The 17,782-nt window shown below is 42.2% G+C and overlaps 5 protein-coding genes and 1 non-coding gene across 10 annotated transcripts; 5 read left to right on the forward strand and 1 right to left on the reverse strand.

The window, feature by feature from the left end:
* Window positions 1-206: 206 nt before the first annotated feature.
* LOC116921340 (lysosome membrane protein 2) lies at window positions 207-4,591 on the reverse strand. The gene is made up of 14 exons (XM_032927605.2): window positions 4,477-4,591; window positions 2,746-3,053; window positions 2,502-2,662; window positions 2,351-2,439; window positions 2,205-2,266; window positions 1,921-2,087; window positions 1,716-1,848; window positions 1,426-1,591; window positions 1,281-1,347; window positions 1,015-1,202; window positions 830-948; window positions 627-752; window positions 423-560; window positions 207-345 (listed from the first exon to the last, which is right to left on the reverse strand). The coding sequence occupies exons 2-14, from the start codon at window positions 2,869-2,871 to the stop codon at window positions 319-321; spliced, it is 1,569 nt and encodes a 522-aa protein (XP_032783496.1). The 5' UTR covers window positions 2,872-3,053; window positions 4,477-4,591; the 3' UTR covers window positions 207-318.
* Window positions 4,233-5,302, forward strand: LOC116921343 (cuticle protein 21). Its single transcript, XM_032927608.2, has 3 exons — window positions 4,233-4,376; window positions 4,494-4,715; window positions 4,789-5,302. The coding sequence occupies exons 1-3, from the start codon at window positions 4,368-4,370 to the stop codon at window positions 5,152-5,154; spliced, it is 597 nt and encodes a 198-aa protein (XP_032783499.2). The 5' UTR covers window positions 4,233-4,367; the 3' UTR covers window positions 5,155-5,302.
* A 229-nt stretch (window positions 5,303-5,531) lies between these two features.
* On the forward strand, window positions 5,532-5,630 carry Trnat-cgu. The gene is made up of 2 exons: window positions 5,532-5,567; window positions 5,595-5,630. It is a non-coding gene; the product is annotated as a tRNA-Thr (tRNA).
* Window positions 5,631-5,979: 349 nt separating this feature from the next.
* On the forward strand, window positions 5,980-11,156 carry LOC116933999 (adhesive plaque matrix protein). Of its 5 annotated transcripts, none has more exons than XM_045172754.1 (4): window positions 6,005-6,122; window positions 10,028-10,106; window positions 10,155-10,279; window positions 10,350-11,156. In XM_045172754.1, the coding sequence occupies exons 1-4, from the start codon at window positions 6,114-6,116 to the stop codon at window positions 11,025-11,027; spliced, it is 891 nt and encodes a 296-aa protein (XP_045028689.1). In that variant the 5' UTR covers window positions 6,005-6,113; the 3' UTR covers window positions 11,028-11,156. The 5 variants fall into 5 exon arrangements, with proteins under 5 accessions (XP_045028685.1, XP_045028689.1, XP_045028686.1 ...); XM_045172753.1 differs by lacking the exon at window positions 6,005-6,122 and adding an exon at window positions 9,759-9,864; XM_045172750.1 differs by lacking the exons at window positions 10,028-10,106; window positions 10,155-10,279; window positions 10,350-11,156 and adding exons at window positions 6,277-6,501; window positions 6,572-7,510 and having other exon boundaries at window positions 5,980-6,122.
* A 2,346-nt stretch (window positions 11,157-13,502) lies between these two features.
* LOC123471433 (adhesive plaque matrix protein-like) lies at window positions 13,503-14,901 on the forward strand. The gene is made up of 3 exons (XM_045172755.1): window positions 13,503-13,657; window positions 13,821-14,063; window positions 14,134-14,901. Exons 1-3 carry the CDS (start codon window positions 13,649-13,651, stop codon window positions 14,776-14,778), a joined length of 897 nt encoding a protein of 298 aa, XP_045028690.1. The 5' UTR covers window positions 13,503-13,648; the 3' UTR covers window positions 14,779-14,901.
* Window positions 14,902-16,059: 1,158 nt separating this feature from the next.
* LOC116921341 (adhesive plaque matrix protein) lies at window positions 16,060-17,429 on the forward strand. The gene is made up of 3 exons (XM_045172757.1): window positions 16,060-16,215; window positions 16,379-16,603; window positions 16,674-17,429. Exons 1-3 carry the CDS (start codon window positions 16,207-16,209, stop codon window positions 17,304-17,306), a joined length of 867 nt encoding a protein of 288 aa, XP_045028692.1. The 5' UTR covers window positions 16,060-16,206; the 3' UTR covers window positions 17,307-17,429.
* Window positions 17,430-17,782: the final 353 nt, after the last annotated feature.

Below are 17,782 nucleotides of genomic sequence, written 5' to 3' on the forward strand. Positions count from 1 at the left end.
GTCATTGCAACGGCCAAAGGGCCATATTTCGGCATCCTCCACATTGAATATGATAGCATCACCTTTACTTCATCAATTATAGTAATCCTTATTAAAAATTATAGGTTTTGATTTACGTAGAAGTTGCTTTCCGAACCCGTCCCGGAATGCTGACGGAGCAATGAATCCAAGCCAAGTTCGAGAGATAACTGTTTCAGACATTAAAATAAACATGTATGTGTGTATTTTCGTCAACCATGCAGAAGGAAAGTATCGATTAGCTCGTTCTCAACTGATAGCGTTCCGTGTTGTAAAGAATTACTTTCAATTCGATAGCTTTTAAACTATTTTCGATAACTTTTTTTCCTAGAAACGCAAATGCAACAAAAAAATGTTTTAGCTATAAAAATGAACTTGTTAACGTAAATAATTCGGGCTCTGACTTTGTGAAAGTGAGAAGCAATTAGGATTGCGCCCACAACCGATAGCACCAATCCTATGGCGAAGAGTGTCCAAAGCACAATTTCGATGACAGTAAACAGATTAAACTTCTTGGCAGTTTCGTCATCTATCATGGCGTTCTGTGCATACAATGAATCTCAGGTTAGCAGTGACAAAACTAAACAAGGTTATGTCGGTGGACTCACCTCTTCGTACCAGAGCACAGGTAAGAAAACCCTTTCCCGGAGATTTGCCGTTGCTGACAGGCGAGTTTTCCGAACATCGATGCTTAGTTGAGCTCGTTTAGACGCATATAGCAAAGTATTCGTCCGCTGCGTATACAAACAGAACGTACGCATTAGATATGTGATAATTTATTACCGACGTTTCAAAACAAAACAAAACTGACCTCTTCTAGAATAAAAAAAGTTTCGTGTTTCGTTTGGTTGGGACTCAGCCCTTCTACCCCGGTGATGTACCTGGGATCGCCGTTAAAAAAATGTGGATTGGAACCAATCAACGGAGCTCCTAAATACACAAAAATATCTTTTTTACAGCTCAGATTTCCCAAAATGTAAGTAGTTCTCTGGTCACCTCCATAACAAGCTCCGACGAAAAGGGCACCAGTGTTTGGACACGTTCCTTCGTCCTCTTCGTCGAAGCAAAAGCATTCATTTTCTGGTGCGTTCGTCCGGTTTTCCAGCACTGATTTTGGAATAATGAACCGCCGTGCTGGTAAGTCTTGAAATGTTTCGTGTTGTTCGTAAACAGCGTAGACCGTCCTGTGCAAGAAAGTGAAAGGGAAAAAAACAAATTTAGTAAAACTGAACTAAAAAGAAACAATGTGTGCTGCAGCTTACCGACACAAGTCAGTTTGATAAACCCAAATCTTTTCATTAACATCGATGCCGTAGGGATATAGGGTTCCTTGGGGCAGTTGGGTAGAAAGGGCGTATTTTAATTCATTGTAAAATAAATGAATATTTTTTAATGGGAGTTTCATACCATCCGTTCCTCGTATTTCGTTACAATAGGATTTTTCTCCTGGCCAGTAGGGCAAGTACGCAGAAGATGTTTCAAGGGTTTTACCCCAAGCTTCAATCTTAGCAAAGAGTCGGTAGTCAGACGTGCCTCGGTTGACTAGAAAAAGGCCATCGTTTGAATCATTTTTCTGCATACCGGGTTGGAACCAGAGACAACATTTACATTATTGATCGGCCACCAAATAACATGAATGGAAATTGCAAAAAGAAAGTTAATGGCAAACGAGGTAAACTGATGAATGGGAAACTAACCGCTTTGAAAATGCCTAGTGTTACGCCTTCATCGATGATGTCCGGTGGTAAAATAGGAAAAAATGGAAGATCGGGTGGCCTGTCTGGAAAAAATGGAGGCCATGGATTAAAGATATCCTGAATCCTTAGATACCTGTATGGGGTAGTAGAAAATACAGAATTAAAACTTCAAGCACCAGCTAAACTGAAAACTTTTCCTACTTACAGCTCAATGTACGTATCTAGTGGCCATCCTTTGAATATCAGCTCATCCGCTGTGACTGTCATGAAAACAGATTCACCTCTGTCTTTCAAAAAATTGTCAATCAAATTGACAGCTGAATCGACAGAACTATCGTTAGTTGACAAGCGATCCAAATACGATGAAACGGTCTGCAAATAAAAAACCACATCTTTACTTCATCGAATTCGAATTTCTCGCGAGAGAAACTGCTGCAGCGAAATTGCATAGAAAATGTATAAATTGTTGGTATTTTAAATGAATCTCACCACGTAAATAGGGTTGACGGTGGTGATTACATCGTTGAGGTTGAGGCCTGGACCACTCGTATCTTTCTCAATGCATTCAAACCGATAAGATATCAATCACGCTGATGCTACTTTAAATTCAGTTGCATGGCTACAATATTTTTTACCTTTGCTGAAATAGTACAAGCGATGCTCCCTGTAATAAACACGCTCTGGGGGATTTTCTTCAACAGTAGTGTTCTTTTTGCGATACTCTCTTCAGACAAAACACAGGAATTTAAAACAAAACAAATACGAGCAACAATGGCATATTATTACCTGTAAGAATAAGGTCCGAGTTCGACAACAACGGGCTTCGTGCCGTTTCGAACGACATCTTCATAATTCGTGCAATTGAAAATGTAAAAATTGATGTATATCGGATATGGAGGATCAGACCACATATTCCAAACGAAGTTGCCCTCTTCCAGTACCAGAGTCTGAGATGAAGATTGTCAACATTAAATGCTTTGATCCTTTGTTTGATATACCTAATGTTTTACGACTTTAAAAATGCAATTACCTTTTTGGATACGCTGGCAATGATCCCTGGCATTGCCGCCCATCCTATAATCGCAATCACAATCGTAAATACAGCTCCAAAAATGGCAACAATTAGCCCATTTTTGTACAGCGATTCAATACACATTGCGTGTTCAACTGTGCGGTCAGATTGCAGTCAATGAAACGGACTTCAATGACGTTCTAAACCTTTATGCGCTACTAATAATCCTGTCATTTTCTTCAGTGTTTTTTTATGGGCGTGTTGATTCTTTGATATTGGGGAACGTACAGCTCGCCACAGCCACTATGTGTCCTGATACTGCTTAACTGCAAACACAAACAAAACGAGAAATGGTTTGTTTTGATGACGTGAATCCATCCCATCTAAAAGAAGACTTGTATTAGATTTTCATATCTAAAAGGAGAATGCGAATGGAGGAAACAAAAGTAAAGGGTGATTATTTGTTTCCACGTGCGGGGCATAAAGAAACAAACAAAAACAGTGCGATATTTAAGTTATCTTCCTGGCTTTAATGGCCCTGCTATAGGGAAATAGTTTCTAGCATTCTGTCAATAAAACTTGTTAGATAACACGTCGATCTGAGATAGGGAGGGAACGGGTTCGTTAAGAGCAACGGGATAAGATCCAAATACAAAAACACACATAAAAAAGGCGCAGAGAAGAAGTTATGACGTTTAAGATTAGGCAAATGTCTGTCTGAGGCGGACTATAACGATAGTGATAAAGCCGCATAAAGTCACTGTCAACCATAGCAGAACCACGACGTAAAACTTGTCTTAAGTCAAACATAAATGCTATTTGTTTTCCGTCTTACTTTTGGGTGTAAGAAAAAAGCATGCAACATGCCAGCAAAATGAAACGAAATATTCACGAGTTATGGAAATTCGACCGTTTCCATAAGGAAGACAATTTTGTACAGTAAGGAATTTTTTCTCACGGGAAAGGGAGGTTAAGAAAGTCTAAGGAGTTGCTTTCTTGGGAAACATACCATAGATGTTTCGAAAATCATAAATTCAATAGTCCTTGTGTTAAATTTTATCCAAGTCCTTGTGTCCAATATCAACGTGATTCAGTTCCCATGATGAAATCAAAGACAATCAACCACTTTGACTTACCCAACCATGCGAAGGGAGAGTTGCAAAGTGGCTCTACACCTTTAGCAGCTCGAATAATCTTAGTGGCGATTCTATACAATTAAAAAAGACTATTTCAATTGGACAAGGCTATAATCGAAGAAACCACCCATAATGGTTTTCATACAAGATTTGGATTCGAAAAAGGCATCCGTTTAACTCTGCATGCTGACAGATGAGTTAAAAATGACTAGTGCCTTCTCCGGGTTTTCTTCTACTCTCTCCTTTTCTGTACACGTTCCGAAGCTGTTTTTTAAAGCCAACTTCAATTAGAATTTCGACATTACGAAATAAATCTGCTACACTGCTTCATTGACTTTACATCATCCGTATCCCTATAACCACGCAGTCTGGGGTGTTCTCGCCTTCGCGGTGGAGTCCACGCAATCTGACTCTTGGTGTCTTTTGCTATAAAAGACAAGTCACTTCCATCACCATTCATCAGTTCTTTTGCAGAACATTTCAGTAAGACACCCTCGATTCAACATGAATAAGGTACGTGACCAAAGCAGAAATCAAAGTTCCAACCGTGGGGATCGGTGTAGTCTTTGTTGTTCTAGAACATGACGTACTAAATCAATTATAAAATCATTACCTGTCTTTCTTTATTAGTTCGTTGCTTTAGCCACAGTGTTCGCTGCAATTATCGCAGCAGAAGTTCCAGCTTCCGCCAAGCCTTTCTACGCCAAGCCATCGTACCCAGCTCCAGGTGCTTATCCAACCCCTGCTCCGGCTGCATACACAACCAAAGCTGCTTACCCGACACCGTCTCCTGCCTATCAGAAACCAGGTAGTGAACGGCCAGCCTACAGCAAACCTGCCGAAGGAAGTCACGTATGTCCAACATTCTACCATGAAATTCAAACGTAACAAACGCTTACCTAATGCTTACAAAATATATTTGCAGCCTCTGATGCCATTCAGTTTCGCCTACGAAGTTAAGGACGATCCTACTTCCCAGGACTTTTCTCACAAAGAGAACAGCGATGGTAAAGTCGTTAGCGGATCTTACCGTGTTGTTCTACCCGACAGCCGAATCCAAATCGTCACCTACAAGGCGGACGAGAACGGATACGTCGCCGACGTGAAATACGAAGGAGAGGCCAAATACGATGAATACAAACCCTCCGCTGCGCCAGCTTACACCAAACCGAATTACTCCGCCGAGCCGGCTTATCCCAAGCCCGCCAATCCAGAGCCTTCTTCTTATGCTAAGGCCGCTCATCCCAAGCCAGCTTATCCCAAGCCTGTTAGCACAAAGTCTTATAATTAGATGCCTCTGTTTCTCGTTTGTTTTATCCTGAACTAAGTACGATCGATGACATCGGTGTGTTATGTTTCCTACTGTCTCTTTCCTTGAAACGAACAGCGTCTATTTATTTGAATGACATACGAAAATAAACTTTCCTTTTGCAAAGAAATCAAATTTTTAAAATACCAACCAAAGAAATCAGGAGCGGCCAGACGTAAGATTTACTCATGTCGCTGAATTTCTAGTTTCTTTTTCCTTGACGGTTGAACTACCAATCTGTACGTGTGCAACAATGACGGCTTGAAATCTTTCTATTCGAGAAACATAGCTCACATTTCCATAACATCCCCTTCTAAAGAAGAGAAATAACTTATCCCATATTCTTCACATACAACACAGCCTTCTTAGCTCAGTGGTAGAGCGCTGGTCTCGTAACACGGCTCAATGACAAATTGCAAGTAAACCAGAGGTCAAGAGTTCAATCCTCTTAGAAGGCAAATAGTACGAGATGTGAATAAATTCAACATAAAATTGTAGGAAAATTGCTGATTTTACAAAGCAAGGTTGGTTTCTTCAAATTCAAAAACTTTCGATTATCTAAAGACTATCTCTTAATCCAATATATTTTAAACTGCTATTAGATTAATACCATAAATTCCAGTCCGTTTTGTCCGGCAATACTCATGTATCTGACAGCTGCCCAGCTCTTTCCATAGTGTGTTTCATACTTTCACTGAATTTCTAATCGTGCGTTAGACGAAAGCGCAAAGTCCAAGGTGGCCTCTCCCTTTTTCATCGGCGCATACGTCCGCAAAATGTGTACCACACAATCGGATTTACTTTCCTCTTTGCGGTTGAATAGACAACATTTTTTAGTGAACCCTTGGGCTCAAAATTTTGATATAAAAGCCTGACTGAGATCGTTTTCATTCATCAGTTCTTTTCCGGAACAATCCAGTACACTCCTACATCTTCCAAACATGAACAAGGTATTTGCAAACTAATATTTCAAATACACTTACTGTATTCTATTAAATTCCATTCGGGCTGAGACTTGAATTTGCTCCAGACTTTAATTCTCCACTATCCGCCGCTTACCAACAAAATTGTAGATTGTGAATTATGATTGTCTTTGTATTACAGTTCGTTGTTTTGGTCACTTTGTTCGCTGCGGCTATCGCTGCCGAGTTGCCAGACTATTCGAAACCGTCATACCCTGCCCCAGCTTATCCAGCTGCAGCTGCAGCTTATCCAACTCCGGCTCCAGCTGCTTACACAACCAAAGCTGCTTACCCGACACCGGCTCCTGCTTACTCGAAGGCAAGCAACGAACAACCAGCCTATAGCAAACCTGCCGAAGAAGATCATGTATGACCATTTTTCAACTGTTATTCTACAACCGCCATTATAATTCGATTTTTCTTGTCTATTCGTGCAGCCACCGATGCCATTCAGCTTCGCTTACGAAGTTAAGGACGATCCCACTTACCAGGACTTTTCGCACAATGAGAACAGTGACGGCAAAGTCATCTCTGGATCTTACCGTGTATCTCTCCCTGATGGCCGCATTCAAATTGTCAGCTACAAAGCTGACGAAAAAGGATATGTCGCTGACGTGAAATATGAAGGAGAGGCCAAATACGACGAATACAAACCTGCTGCTGCCCCGGCTTACCCCAAATCAGCTTCTCCAGTGGAATCGGCCTACCCTAAGCCAGCGTATCAAACTGAGGATTCTTATTCTAAGCCCATCTACACAACTGAAAAAGCTTACCCCAAGCCAACCACCACTGAAAAGCCTGCCTACCCCAAGCCAGCGTACCCAGCTGAACCAGCCTACCCCAAGCCAGCCTACCCAGCTGAACCAGCCTACCCCAAGCCAGCCTACTCAGCTGAACCAACCTACCCCAAGCCGGCCTACCCAGCTGAACCAGCTTATCCCAAGCCAACCACCACTGAGAAGCCAACATATTCCAAGCCGGTCTACCCAGCTGAGCCCGCTTACCCTAAGCCTTCTTACCCAGTCGAACCTGCCTACCCCAAGCCGGCCTACCCAGCTGAACCAGCTTCCCCTAAACCCGCATACCCAACGGAGCCAGCTTACCCCAAGGTTTCCAACTCTAAGCCAGCTTACTCGGAGGCTGTTTACCCCAAGCCGTCCTACCCATCGGAATCCGCGTATCCTAAGCCCGCCTACCCGAAGCCAGCCTATCCATCTGAGCCAGCTTACCCGAAGCCTACCTATTAAACCTGAATATTGCTGTGTTACATGATTACGTAGAAAAGGAAATTCGCCAGCCTCTATTTCCCCGAACGCGTTTTATAATTTAAACAAATGATTTGAAATGACAATAAACATAGGTCTTACGTAAAAAAATTGTTTTCTTGCTTCATTTGACATGAATAAACAGCTATAGTGGAACAAATAAACGTAGACGAACAGAAGAAAGAGGCTTACCCCGATTTTAGCCTATCTTTACTAACCCTCGTAAGAGTGCACTTTGATTAACTAAGAGAAACTTGAAAAGAAAAAAAATATATGACAAAAGAAAGAGTTGGGCGTTTAGTCAGTAGACCGCTAGATAGCCTCACCTTGCTCTTCGTGCGTGCATGCATCTGTTCTTGTCCGGTTAAGCTATATCGACGATCAACCTAGCTTTAATCAAACCCTCAAATGATACTTGCTAGGCAATATTATTTACGGGTCTATGTCCAATTGTCCACTACTCTTCTATTGTTGTGTAGCAGACTGTTCGTTCGGTTACTGCCGTTTGTACAGGCATTTCTTTAATAGACAAAGACTAGGAGAAATCAACGTTTGACTATGGTTTTTTTTTTAGAATAAGAGATTGAAGCGGAGACGTTTCATGAGACAAAGTGTTCACCTAACCAACCGAGTTTGTCCCGCAATGACATGAACCGAATGATCCCCTCCTACATCCCACAAACCCGCCCAGATGAATGTCAAGATGAAGCTCTTACTACGAGCTTGACGAATACTCCGAGCATTTGAGCCTAGAAAAAAGAGCTTGTTGGACGATGATCGCAAACCCCTCAAATTCGCTTATTACCCAACATGGGAGGTGAGGCGGGATTGATGTCAACATCGTCCGCCGTAAAAACGTGTACAAGCAGTTACAGCAGGTATCAAACATTGAAGTCAAGATCAAACAAGGAGCAATCCCGACAGCTTCTACCCGTTGACATCATGAAACCAATCGGCGCTATTCGCCGCGACCCAATGGAACGAATAGCGAAGGTGAGCAAGAACTTACTTGTAGAACACCGTGAGTTTCTGACATGGACCTCTGTCTTTGACCGTTTGGGAAATGAGATCCGTCATTGACGAAGAACGGCCTGGATGGTGGATGCACAGGACGAAGCCATACCCCCAAGCTTCAGCTTTGAGTTCCCAGTCAGCTATTGGAAACATGAAGTCGAACAGCAGATGTTATTGCAATGACGAGGCGAACAACAAGAGAAGTTAAAGCCAACACGACACAATTCAGGGACCTTGCAGACTAGTAATGACCAAGTATCAAGATAGATGATCAATGAAATATGTGGTTGACTGACTGCTATGCCATTACAGGGTATCATCAAATAATTGGGCAATCACATAGAAAACCAAGACGAAAGTTTATAAAGTATCGATATAATCAAATAGAAAAGCAAAAGATAAAAATAAAGACGGTACAAACTATAAGTATCGGTTAAGTTGAAATAGACACTATAATTACAGGAGAGTCTGCCGATCTCTGCATTAACGGCAGTGAAGTGAAAACGGACAGTAGGTTGTCCATTTCTTTGGTCGGTTAGTCCCTCCCAGTCTTGCCTACAGACATGAATTTAGCCTTGAGAACTGTGAAATATTTACATAGACGAGAACGTCCCCGACCTTCTTTCTTTGACCAAGTCTGTTTTGTTACTAAGTTGTGACAGAGTTCAATAGAATATACCACCTTTATTGGACCATACCTTTTTGTCTGGGAATTTTTTTCTTTTTCTTTTTTTTTCTCTGCTTTTTATCTCTCTCCTCCCTAAAAAACTAACAAACAAAAAACACCAAAACCTTGACTTTTCTAGAGTAAATACTCCAACCTGGGTCATATATTTGCATAAATATCACGAACGCATTCGAGGTCACCTGTTTCTTTAGAAGAACCAAACCAAAGTAATTGACTTCGTACACTTATTTAAAAATCTATATTTCACCTGCAGCGTTGATGACAATGGTATCAAGCCTATTGGGTTCGAAGCCACTCCAACGATTATTATTCAAATTCAACATAAATTATCCAAGAATGTGAATTAAATTCCAAGCCTGTAGTGCAGAAGTTTGTGAAGAGAAATTAAACTTATTTAAAGTCATGATGATACAAGCCATTAATACTGTCCTTTCACACCGATTGGCCATCAAAGAGTCCATGTATCGATGTTCCTCACTCTTTCCAGAGTTTGAATCGTACTTTCACTGAATTTCAAATCGTGAATTGGGCGTCAGCGCGCACTTCGCAAGGTGGCCTCTCCCTTTTGTCGGCCCTTTCGTTCACGAACTATATCGCGCATTTGAATTTTGCTTTCCTCTCTGCGGTTGGAAGTGGACAATATTTTTGATTGAACCTCAGGGCTTGCAATTTCAGTATAAAAGCCTGTCCGAGTTGGTTTTCATTCATCAGTTCTTTTCCGGAACAATCCAGTACACTACTACAACTTCCAAACATGAACAAGGTATTTACGAAACTAATATTTCAAATACAATTATTCTGTTAACTTCCGTTCTTACCGAGCCCTGAATTTGCTGCTGTTTTTAACTCTCAGCTATCAGCCGTTTGAACTTACCAACAAAGTTGTTTAGGTCGTGAGTTATCATTGCCTTTTTATTACTTAATAGTTCGTTGTTTTGGCCACATTGTTTGCTGCGGCTATCGCTGCCGAGTTGCCAGCCTACTCGAAGCCGTCATACCCTGCCCCAGCTTATCCAGCTGCAGCTGCAGCTTATCCAACTCCGGCTCCAGCTGCAGCTTATCCAACTCCGGCTCCAGCTGCTTACACAACAAAAGCTGCTTACCCGACACCGGCTCCTGCTTACTCGAAAGCAAGCAACGAACAACCAGCCTATAGCAAACCTGCCGAAGAAGATCATGTATGACCATTTTTCAACTGTTATTCCACAACCGCAATTATAATTCGATTTTTCTTGTCTATTCGTGCAGCCACCGATGCCATTCAGCTTCGCTTACGAAGTTAAGGACGATCCCACTTACCAGGACTTTTCGCACAATGAGAACAGTGACGGCAAAGTCATCTCTGGATCTTACCGTGTATCTCTCCCTGATGGCCGCATTCAAATTGTCAGCTACAAAGCTGACGAAAAAGGATATGTCGCTGACGTGAAATATGAAGGAGAGGCCAAATACGACGAATATAAACCAGCCGCTGCCCCGGCTTACCCCAAATCAGCTTCTCCAGTGGAATCGCGCTACCCTAAGCCAGCGTATCAAGCTGAGGATTCTTATTCTAAGCCCATCTACACAACTGAAAAAACTTACCCCAAGCCAACCACCACTGAAAAGCCTGCCTACCCCAAGCCGGCCTACCCAGCTGAACCAGCCTACCCAAAGCCAGTCTACCCAGCTGAGCCCGCTTACCCTAAGCCTTCTTACCCAGTCGAACCTGCCTACCCCAAGCCGGCCTACCCAGCTGAACCAGCTTCCCCTAAACCCGCATACCCAACGGAGCCAGCTTACCCCAAGGTTTCCAACTCTAAGCCAGCTTACTCGGAGGCTGTTTACCCCAAGCCGTCCTACCCATCGGAATCCGCGTATCCTAAGCCCGCCTACCCGAAGCCAGCCTATCCATCTGAGCCAGCTTACCCGAAGCCTACCTATTAAACCTGAATATTGCTGTGTTACATGATTACGTAGAAAAGGAAATGTGCCAGCCTCTGTTCCCCCGGACGCGTTTTATAATTTAAATAAATGATTTGAAATGACAATAAACATAGGTCTTACGTAAAAAAATTGTTTTCTTGCTTCATTCGACATGAATAAACAGCTATAGTGTAACAAATAAACGTAGACGAACAGAAAAAAGAGGCTAACCCCGATTTTAGCCTATCTTTACTAACCCTCGTAAGAGTGCACTTTGATTAACTAAGAGAAACTTGAAAAGAAAAAAAAAAATGACAAAAGAAAGAGTTGGGCGTTTAGTCAGTAGTAGTTCCACGACCGCTAGATAGCCTTACCCCGATTTTAGCCTATCTTTACTAACCCTCGTAAGAGTGCACTTTGATTAACTAAGAGAAACTTGAAAAGAAAAAAAATATATGACAAAAGAAAGAGTTGGGCGTTTAGTCAGTAGACCGCTAGATAGCCTCACCTTGCTCTTCGTGCGTGCATGCATCTGTTCTTGTCCGGTTAAGCTATATCGACGATCAACCTAGCTTTAATCAAACCCTCAAATGATACTTGCTAGGCAATATTATTTACGGGTCTATGTCCACTACTCTTCTATTGTTGTGTAGCATACTGTTCGTTCGGTTACTGCCGTTTGTACAGGTATTTCCTGAATAGACAGAGACTAGGAGAAATCAACGTTTGACTATGGTTTTTATTTTTAGAATAAGAGAACGAAGCGGAGACTTTTCATGAGACGAAGTGTTCACCTAACAAACCGAGTTTGTCCCGCAATGATATGAACCGAATGATCCCCTCCTACCTCCCACAAACCCGACCAGATGAATGTCAAGATGGAGCTCTTACTACGAGAATGACGAATACTCCAAGCATTTAAGCTTAGAAAAAAGAGCTTGTTGGACGATGATCGCAAACCCCTCAAATTCGCTTATTACCCAACATGGGAGGTGAGGCGGGATTGATGTCAACATCGTCCGCCGTAAAAACGTGTACAAGCAGTTACAGCAGGTATCAAGCATTGAAGTCAAGATCAAACAAGGAGCAATCCCGACAGCTTCTACCCGTTGACATCATGAAACCAATCGGCGCTATTCGCCGCGACCCAATGGAACGAATAGCGAAGGTGAGCAAGAACTTACTTGTAGAACACCGTGAATTTCTGACATGGTCCTCTGTCTTTGACCGTTTGGGAAATAAGATCCGTCATTGACGAAGAACGGACTGGATGGTCGATGCACAGGACGAAGCCATACCACCAAGCTCGACCAAGCTTCAGCTTTGAGTTCCCAGTCAGCTATTGGAAACATAAAGTCGAACAGCAGATGTTATTGCAATGACTAGGCGAACAACAAGAGAAGTTAAAGCCAACACGACACAATTCAGGGACCTTGCAGACTAGTAATGACCAAGTATCAAGATAGATGATCAATGAAATATGTGGTTGACTGACTGCTCTGCCATTACAGGGGATCATCAAATAATTGGGCAATCACATAGAAAACCAAGACGAAAGTTTATAAAGTATCGATATAATCAAATAGAAAAGCAAAAGATAAAAATAAAGACGGTACAAACTATAAGTATCGGTTAAGTTGAAATAGACACTATAATTACAGGAGAGTCTGCCGATCTCTGCATTAACGGCAGTGAAGTGAAAACGGACAGTAGGTTGTCCATTTCTTTGGTCGGTTAGTCCCTCACAGTCTTGCCTACAGACATGAATTTAGCCTTGAGAACTGTGAAATATTTACATAGACGAGAACGTCGCCGACCTTCTTTCTTTGACCAAGTCTGTTTTGATACTATGTTATGACAGAGTTCAATAGAATATACCACTTTTATTGGACCATACCTTTTTGTCTGGGAAGTTTTTTCTTTTTCTTTTTATTTCTCTGCTTTTTATCTCTCTCCTCCCTAAAAAACTAACAAACAAAATACCCCAAAACCTTGACTTTTCTAGAGTAAATACTCCAACCTGGGTCATATTTTTGCATAAATATCACGAACGCATTCGAGGTCACCTGTTTCTTTAGAAGAACCAAACCAAAGTAATTGTCTTCGTACACTTATTTAAAAATCTATATTTCACCTGCAGCGTTGATGACAATGGTATCAAGCCTATTGGGTTCGAAGCCACTCCAACGATTATTATTCAAATTCGAAATAAATTATCCAAGAATGTAAAATTAAATTCCAAGCCTGTAGTACAAAAGTTTGTGAAGAGAAATTAAACTTATTTAAAGTCATGATGATACAAGCCATTAATACTGTCCTTTCACACCGATTGGCCATCAAAGAGTCCATGTATCGATGTTCCTCACTCTTTCCAGAGTTTGAATCGTACTTTCGCTGAATTTCAAATCGTGAATTGGGCGTCAGCGCGCACTTCGCAAGGTGGCCTCTCCCTTTTGTCGGCTCTTTCGTTCACGAACTATACCGCGCATTTGGATTTTGCTTTCCTCTCTGCGGTTGGAAGTGGACAATATTTTTGATTGAACCTCAGGGCTTGCAATTTCAGTATAAAAGCCTGTCCGAGTTGGTTTTCATTCATCAGTTCTTTTCCGGAACAATCCAGTACACTCCTACAACTTCCAAACATGAACAAGGTATTTACGAAACTAATATTTCAAATACAATTATTCTGTTAACTTCCGTTCTTACCGAGCCCTGAATTTGCTGATGTCTTTAACTCTCAGCTATCAACCGTTTTAACTTACCAACAAAGTTGTTTAGGTCGTGAGTTATCATTGCCTTTTTATTACTTAATAGTTCGTTGTTTTGGCCACATTGTTTGCTGCGACTATCGCTGCCGAGTTGCCAGCCTACTCGAAGCCGTCATACCCTGCACCAGCTTATCCAGCTGCAGCTGCAGCTTATCCAACTCCGGCTCCAGCTGCTTACACAACCAAAGCTGCTTACACAACCAAAGCTGCTTACCCGACACCGGCTCCTGCTTACTCGAAGGCAAGCAACGAACAACCAGCCTATAGTAAACCTGCCGAAGAAGATCATGTAAGACCATTTTTCAACTGTTATTCCACAACCGCAATTATAATTCGATTTTTCTTGTCTATTCGTGCAGCCACCGATGCCATTCAGCTTCGCTTACGAAGTTAAGGACGATCCCACTTACCAGGACTTTTCGCACAATGAGAACAGTGACGGCAAAGTTATCTCTGGATCTTACCGTGTATCTCTCCCTGATGGCCGCATTCAAATTGTCAGCTACAAAGCTGACGAAAAAGGATATGTCGCCGACGTGAAATATGAAGGAGAGGCCAAATACGACGAATACAAACCAGCCGCTGCCCCGGCTTACCCCAAATCAGCTTCTCCAGTGGAATCGCGCTACCCTAAGCCAGCGTATCAAACTGAGGATTCTTATTCTAAGCCCATCTACACAACTGAAAAAGCTTACCCCAAGCCAACCACCACTGAAAAGCCTGCCTACCCCAAGCCAGCCTACCCAGCTGAACCAGCCTACCCTAAGCCTTCTTACCCAGTCGAACCTGCCTACCCCAAGCCGGCCTACCCAGCTGAACTAGCTTCCCCTAAACCCGCATACCCAACGGAGCCAGCTTACCCCAAGGTTTCCAACTCTAAGCCAGCTTACTCGGAGGCTGTTTACCCCAAGCCGTCCTACCCATCGGAATCCGCGTATCCTAAGCCCGCCTACCCTAAGCCAGCCTATCCATCTGAGCCAGCTTACCCGAAGCCTACCTATTAAACCTGAATATTGCTGTGTTACATGATTACGTAGAATAGGAAATTCGCCAGCCTCTATTTCCCCGTACGCGTTTTATAATTTAAAGAAATGATTTGAAATGACAATAAACATAGGTCTTTCGTACAAAAATTGTTTTCTTGCTTCATTCGACATGAACAGCTATAATGTAACAAATAAACGTATTAGACGAACAGAATAAAGAGGCTTACCCCGATTTTAGCCTATCTTTACTTACTCTCGTAAGACTTCTCTTTGATTAACTAAGAGAAACTTGAAATGAAAAAATATATTTATGAGAAAAGAAAAAATAGGGGTTGAGTCAGTAGTTGTTTCACGACCGCTAGATAGCCTCACCTTGTTCTTCGTGCGTGCGTGCATCGGTTCTTGCCTGATTAAGCTATTTCAACGATCAACCTAGCTTAAATCAAACCCTCAAATGACACTTGCTATGCAAAATTATTTACGGGGCTATGTCTATTACACCTCTATTGTTGTGTAGCTGACTGAACATTCAGTTACTGGCGTTTGTACAGGCATTTCCTGAATAGACAAAACTAGGAGAAATCAACGTTTGACGCTATGGCCTTTTTTCACAAGAAGAGAACGAACGAGACATTTCATGGGACGCAGTGTTCACCTGACCGACCACGTTTCTCCAGCAGTATTTGACATGAACCGAAAGATCCCCTCCTACATCGCAGAAACCCACCCAGATGAATGGGTGGGGTTTATCTCCCTCCTCCCTAAAAAATTAACAAACAATAAACACCAAAACCTTAACTTTTCTAGAGTAAATACTCTAACCTGTGTCATATATTTGTATAAATATTACGAACGCATTCGAGTTCACCTGTTTCTTTAGAAGAACCAAACAAAAGTTATTGACGTCTTACACCTAGTATTTAAAAATCGATATTTCACCTGCAGCGTTGATGACAATGGTATCAAGCCTATTGGGTTCGAAGCCACTCCAACGATTATTATTCAAATTTGACATAAATTATCCAAGAATGTAAAATTAAATTTCGAGCCTGTAGTGCAAAAGTTTGTGATAGAAATTAAACTTATTTAAAGTCACGATGATACAAGCCATTGATACTGTCCTTTCACACCGATCGGCCAACAAAGCGTCCATGTATCGATGTGCCTCACTCTCTCCAGAGTTTAAATCGTACTTTCGCTGAATTTCTAATCGTGAATTGGGTGTCAGCGCGCCCTTCGCAAGGTGGCCTCTCCCTTTTGTCGGCTCTTTCGTTCACGAACTATACCACGCATTTGGATTTTGCTTTCCTCTCTGCGGTTGGAAGTGGACCCTATTTTTGATTAAACCTCAAGGCTTGCAATTTCAGTATAAAAGCCTGTCCGAGATCGTTTCCATTCATCAGTTCTTTTCCGGATCAATCCAGTACACTCCTACAACTTCCAAACATGAACAAGGTATTTACGAAACTAATATTTCAAATACAATTATTCTGTTAACTTCCGTTCTTACCGAGCCCTGAATTTTCTGCTGTCTTTAACTCTCAGCTATAAGCCGTTTGAACTTACCAACAAAGTTGTTTTGGTCGGGAGTTATCATGGCCTTTTTTTTACTTAATAGTTCGTTGTTTTCGCCACATTGTTTGCTGCGGCTATCGCTGCCGAGTTGCCAGCCTACTCGAAGCCGTCATACCCTGCACCAGCTTATCCAGCTGCAGCTGCAGCTTATCCAACTCCGGCTCCAGCTGCTTACACAACGAAAGCTGCTTACCCGACACCGGCTCCTGCTTACTCGAAGGCAAGCAACGAACAACCAGCCTATAGCAAACCTGCCGAAGAAGATCATGTATGACCATTTTTCAACTGTTATTCTACAACCGCCATTATAATTCGATTTTTCTTGTCTATTCGTGCAGCCACCGATGCCATTCAGCTTCGCTTACGAAGTTAAGGACGATCCCACTTACCAGGACTTTTCGCACAATGAGAACAGTGACGGCAAAGTCATCTCTGGATCTTACCGTGTATCTCTCCCTGATGGCCGCATTCAAATTGTCAGCTACAAAGCTGACGAAAAAGGATATGTCGCTGACGTGAAATATGAAGGAGAGGCCAAATACGACGAATACAAACCAGCCGCTGCCCCGGCTTACCCCAAATCAGCTTCTCCAGTGGAATCGCGCTACCCTAAGCCAGCGTATCAAACTGAGGATTCTTATTCTAAGCCCATCTACACAACTGAAAAAGCTTACCCCAAGCCAACCACCACTGAAAAGCCTGCCTACCCCAAACCAGCCTACCCAGCTGAACCAGCCTACCCCAAGCCGGCCTACCCAGCTGAACCAGCTTATCCCAAGCCAACCACCACTGAAAAGCCCTCATATCCCAAGCCAGTCTACCCAGCTGAGCCCGTTTACCCTAAGCCTTCTTACCCAGTCGAACCTGCCTACCCCAAGCCGGCCTACCCCAAGCCAACCACCACTGAGAAACCTGCCTACCCAGCTGAACCAGCTTACCCTAGGCCGTCTTATCCTAAGCCCGCTTATTAAATCTGATCTTAAGAAAATTAACTCTGTGAATGATTGAACCTGTCATCCTCTTCCTTTCACGCAAAGCCTTCTGTAATTTCAGTAAATTATTGCAATTAATATAAACACAGTTTTCACTTGTAAGAAAGAATTGTTTTATTTGTTTTGTTCTTCCCAAGTTGAATACGCCAAGGATTTCACGGCATGGAAACGCACTAAGCAAACTAAAATTCCATGTAGATTATTAACGTACACATCTCTACATGGAACAAAATGTTAGCTAATTATTGCTGCTCTCATTTTGTATCTTCCTATGTCGCTAACATTCAAAGCAATCAAAAGAAACTCGGATGGGGCAAAAATTTCTTTAAAGCCATTAACAGATAATTACCCATATTAACAGTTAAAATCGTAAAAACAATTACGCCGTACATGCACTTTCCCTCTTGGTTCACTTTTTCACTATAGCTAATAGTAGCTGTATCTTATGACGGATC

This window comes from Daphnia magna, linkage group LG4, assembly GCF_020631705.1.
Source record: "Daphnia magna isolate NIES linkage group LG4, ASM2063170v1.1, whole genome shotgun sequence".
Lineage (NCBI taxonomy): Eukaryota > Metazoa > Arthropoda > Branchiopoda > Diplostraca > Daphniidae > Daphnia > Daphnia magna.